This window comes from Blennius ocellaris (genome assembly GCF_963422515.1).
Source record: "Blennius ocellaris genome assembly, contig: SCAFFOLD_297, whole genome shotgun sequence".
NCBI classification, from domain to species: Eukaryota; Metazoa; Chordata; class Actinopteri; order Blenniiformes; family Blenniidae; genus Blennius; species Blennius ocellaris.
In genome coordinates, this window is record NW_027662169.1 from 17,501 (window position 1) to 22,500 (window position 5,000).

The 5,000-nt window shown below is 54.3% G+C and overlaps 1 protein-coding gene across 1 annotated transcript in view; it reads right to left on the reverse strand.

Moving 5' to 3' along the window:
- samd4a (sterile alpha motif domain containing 4A) overlaps positions 1–4,533 on the reverse strand; it is a gene marked incomplete at both ends in the record, with an annotated part of 21,242 nt that extends 16,709 nt beyond the window's left edge. The window contains 3 exons of the mRNA XM_080521623.1: positions 2,150–2,770; positions 3,563–3,575; positions 4,510–4,533. Of these exons, the coding sequence (XP_080377749.1) occupies positions 2,150–2,770; positions 3,563–3,575; positions 4,510–4,533 (658 nt within the window). The remainder of the gene's footprint in view (positions 1–2,149; positions 2,771–3,562; positions 3,576–4,509) is intronic.
- Between the last annotated feature and the right edge of the window lie 467 nt (positions 4,534–5,000).

Here is a 5,000-nt window from a genome sequence, read left to right on the forward strand (position 1 = left end):
CGGCCTTACAAGGGAAAGGCTGGCTGGTATGTGCTGCTGTGGTTCGGACTAATGCTGGGGGGGCGGGGTGGGGGGGGGGGGGGGGGGGGTCTATCAGGTTGATGCGTTCAGACAATTATACCCATGTGGTCACCCTCCTGTCCACGATGGACACAGGGAGACTGAGCGACGGGGACGATGTCCACCTGGGACGTTTCTGCACCGACTGCTCAGTGAGACGCCTGGACGCCGAAAGACGAGTCTCAAGGCTCTGAGGAAACGTCCCGTCACGTCCTCCGTCCTCACAAAGCGAGACGTTCTACCTGGAGTTCAGCTTGTTCTAAGGAGCAGTCGCCTGCTTTTGTTTCTTCTTCAGTAAACAAAACAACAACAACAGAGGTCTACGTCTCGCCGCCTCCACTGACCCGGGGCGTCCCATCTGTCCGTCCATCCGTCCCTCCGGCCGGTGGACCTGCAGCTTCAGGCTGTGGACGGACGGACGGATGGACGCCTCGTGTCTTTTGTGTGGGACGGAAGCTGCTGGAAGCCAGAAATACAAGAGGATCTTTCTTGGAGCAGCGAGCAGGAGCTTTAAATGTGCCTGTATTTATAAACCTTCAGCTGTTTCTTTCATCTCCCAGGAAAAACACACACACACACACACACACACACACACACACACACACAGAGCCCCTTGCATTCTGGTCTGGAAATATCCTGCTCTGACCAGAGTTATGTTGAATTCCGAGGCCCCGCCCCCTCCCTGTGTGTCGTCCTCCACCTCTGGAGCAGCTGTGAGCTTTGATCTTTTTACTCTCTTGACTCCGTTCAGCTTCGTTTGTGGCCAAAACTCTTTCCTCCCTCCGTGGCTACAGACCTTCAACCAAACTGGAACGGCGTGAAACAACTCCAGAGTTCTGCACTGCCTCCGCCTGCGACGCAAAAATGCAGATGTGTTGCGTGTTCAGCATCGCTACGGTGACTGAACCAGTTTCCCTAAAGTAAACTCAGAGTTTCCACTACAAGAGGAAAACCCTTTGTGTCACATGGGCTGATAAAAAAGTCAAATCCTTCCTTTTGACCGCTGGAACCCGCCTTGTTGGACTCGATCTCACCAGGAGTTCCAGCTGAGAGACGCTCGTGTGAAACTGACAACAGACGCTAGCATTAGCATGGCGCAGACACTAGCGTTAGCATGGCGCAGACGAGGCGGCTGCACAGTGACTGAGACGTCCTCAGGAGAGGCAGCGGTTCAAGTGTAGAGGAACAACAACTGGCCCAAGAAGAAACGCTGCAGTGGAACCGGGTAGAAACTAAACGTATTACTGGTGAAGTGCAGGAACACAAACCTGAGTAATCTCATTACTTTTCCCGTTAAAACACCCCGATCTTAAAAATCGAGAATTAAAAATCTAATTAGAGTGTGTTGCTCCAAGCAGCCAATCAGAAATCAAACCCTATATGATGTCATCAGGGGTTCAGCCAATCACAATCAAGGTGGGCTCCTCCCCCTTTTGACTCCTCCCACAATCAGACAGCTCTGCTCTGGCACATGGCGCCACGAGAGGAAGAACTTCCTCCTCTTCCCATAGATGGGCGTGTGTGGGGGCGGAGCCAGTCCAGCTCACACAGACACAGCAGATTCTGAATGTAGCTCCTAGGATCAATATTCTAATGGAGGAGAATCAAGGAGGAGCTGGAAACTTTCAATACAAGGAGGAGGAGGAGGTGAAGATTGAGAAGAAGGAGGAGGAGGTGAAGATGAAGGAGGAGATGGAGGAGGTGGAGATGGAGGAAGAGGTGGGGATGGAGGGGGAGGTGAAGATGGACGAGGAGGTGAAGGTGGAGGTGAAGATGGAGGAGGAGGTGGAGAATAGGAGAAGATGGAGGAGGAGGTGGAGGATGGAGGAGGAGGTGAAGATGGACAAGGAGGTGAAGATGAAGGAGGAGGTGGAGATGGACGAGGTGCAGGAGGAGGTGGAGATGGACGAGGTGTAGGAAGAGGTGGAGGTGAAGATGGACGAGGAGGTGAAGATGAAAGAGGAGGTGGAGATGGACGAGGTGCAGGAGGAGGTGGAGATGGACGAGGTGTAGGAGGAGGTGGAGGTGAAGATGGACGAGGAGGTGAAGGTGTAGGAGTAAGTGGAGGTGGAGGATGGAGGTCACTTACTGGTGCCGCCGCCTCCTCCAGTCCCCACAGTGTTGATGGTCGCCGGCACCGAGGAGGACGGGTGGAGCAGGAGGTGTCCGTTCTCGCAGCCCGGCTGGTTCCAACCCCCACCCAGCCCAGAGTCCCTCCACCCATTCAGCCGGTCATCGGAGCCGTAGCGCTGGTGGTGGTGCAGCGGGTACAGGGTGCCCGACGAGGAGGTGTTGGTGGAGGAGGAGGAGGAGGACCCGGACGAGGCGAGCGTGGACGGAGGCGTGGACTGGTGGTGCTGGTGGTGGTGGTGGTGGTGGTGGTGGTGGGGGGGTGGTGGTGGTCCCGCCGGGGGGGGCCTCTCCAGGGAGTCGCCCCGGGCCGCCGCCCTCTCCTCCAGGTGGTTGAGCCAGAGGGCCAGGGCGGCGCGGTCCTCCAGGGAGGTGGCCGGGTGGATGAGGGCGTAGGACAGCAGCTGGCGCGACTCCTCCAGGTGGTGGCCGTGCTCGATGGTGTGCGCCAGGATGCGCGGCAGCAGCCGCATGTACTCCCCTTTGGCCTCGGCGTTCCCCGGCTTGAGCAGCGGCAGGTGGGTCAGAACCAGGGCGATCACCCGCTCCTTAGACTCGCTCTGCCACTGGCTGATGACGCCTGGGAGGAGGAGATCAGAGGGTTAGAGACACTTCAAAGAGATACTTCAAAGCACTTTCCCGACTAGCTGGACCGGCGCTTCTCTACGCCAGTGTTTTTCAACCTTTTTGGAGCCAAGGAACACTTTTTTGTTTGGAAAACTCTGGAGGCACACCACCACCTCCACCTCCACCACCTCCACCTCCACCTCCACCACCACCCGGAAATGTTAAAAAGTGAAACTCTGTAGCCTCTATTAACAATATAAAGTCATTCTCATCAAAGTTTTATCAACAGGAATCCAGTAAATCCAGAAAGCAAGGACTTTTTTTAATAGTGCCTCCGTCAGTGTGAAACCTGGACCTGATGGATGAAGAGCTGAGATCCTGGTTCACATTCTTCCTTTTCAAAAACTTCTCCATCACTGTCACTGACACAGTACTTTGATACAAGATGGTAGCAGGAGGTGGAGATGAACCACACTGACGTCTGTCACTTTACATTTCACCGGCAAAGTTCTGTGCTGCCCTCTAGTGGTGAAGAGTATTGTAGCATCACAGAGTTGGTCGCTGCAGTGCATGATGGGAGTTCAGGTTATGTGTTGCCGGAGGTTATCGAGGGTTATTGTCGGGGTTGTTGTGTGTTGGTTTGTGCTTGTGTTGTGTTTTTGTTCCTCGGTTCAGATCGTTAATTATCTCGTCTAGTTTGGTTTGTTGGATGTTGGTGATCAACCAGGAGTGAGAAATGTGTTGTGTGGAGTCTCGTCCTGTTATGAAGTTCTGGTTCATAACAGGACGTCTACCTTGGAAGTACCAGCTGCCAGCGGCTGTGAGAGCAAATGTTTTTTTAGACAAAATGCGAAATTGGATAATTTTCCACGGCACACCTGACGATATCTCGCGGAAACACCAGTGTGCCGCGGCACAGTGGTTGAAAAACACTGATCTACGGCAACATTTGTCTTGTTTACGACTGAGTCTGTTTAAAAACCATGTGACCGATGTTCTGGTTTCCTCGTGACGACGTCTCTTTATGAAGAAACAATCTTCTTTCTACTTCTTCTCTCCTTCCAACCTCGTCTTTGTTTTCCTCTGCTTGTGAGCCTTTCATCTCTTTGTCACCGTCGTCACTCGTGACGCCGGAGGACAGAAGGAAGTGACGTCGCGAACGTTCGCTAAATTCATTCACTTTCAATTGTGCAACGTGAGCTTGAGCTCTGCGCGCTTCGGCGGTGCTAGCTAGCAAGCTGTGTTTGTGTTCGGCTACTGTTAGCAGCTCGTGGCTAAACAGCATGAACGGTAGCGGTGGATAGCTTACAGCTAGCAGAACACGGCTATGTCACCACTCGCTGCTAGCTAAGGTAGCGGGCAGATTGTAGTAACATCCGACGTGTCTGTTCTAACGTGACGTTCGCCGTTTCATGATTAGCATTAGCTCGATCATGCTGCGGTCGATTCCCAGTGAAACACATTATCAGACTGACGTCTGCTAGCTTAGCATCACGACTCGCTACACAGACATCAGTTCACCAGTGAACGTCGACGTTAGAACCCTCGTCTATTCCTTTAAATAGTCGTTTTAAAATCAACCGTTGAGCCTCGACGCTACGAACAAGAAGAGGAAGAGGAGGAGGAGGAGGAGGAGCCTGATTAGTGACGACGGGCCGTTAAAAATAGAAAACAACAGAATGACGTGAGCTGAACTGCAGTCATATTATTTTACTCTGCAGACCACGGAAGCTGCACGGCCCCGTGCCTCACCCTGTACCTCACCCCGCGCCTCATTCCGTGCCTCACCCCGGAGGTCAAGGCTCCATGCCTCACCCCGTGCCTCACCCCGGAGGTTCACGCTCCATGCCTCACCCCGTGCCTCACCCCGGAGGTTCACGCTCCATGCCTCACCCCGGAGGTCAAGGTTCCACGCCTCACCCCGTGCCTCCCCCCGGAGGTTCACGCTCCATGCCTCACCCTGTGCCTCCCCCCGGAGGTTCACGCTCCATGCCTCACCCTGTGCCTCACCCCGGAGGTCCAGGCTCCGTGCCTCACCCCGTGCCTCACCCCGGAGGTCGAGGCTCTCTATTGTTGTCCGAGTCATTGGTCCATCACTGGTCCTCTAGATTCCTGCAGGACGACGGCTTCAAAGAGCCTCTCAAAAAGAGGCTGGACACATCAAAGGATGACTTCACTTCCTGCTCCTGAGGCGCCGCTGCATCAGGGCCTCTGACCGCAGCAGTCATCCACCCGCTACGTCA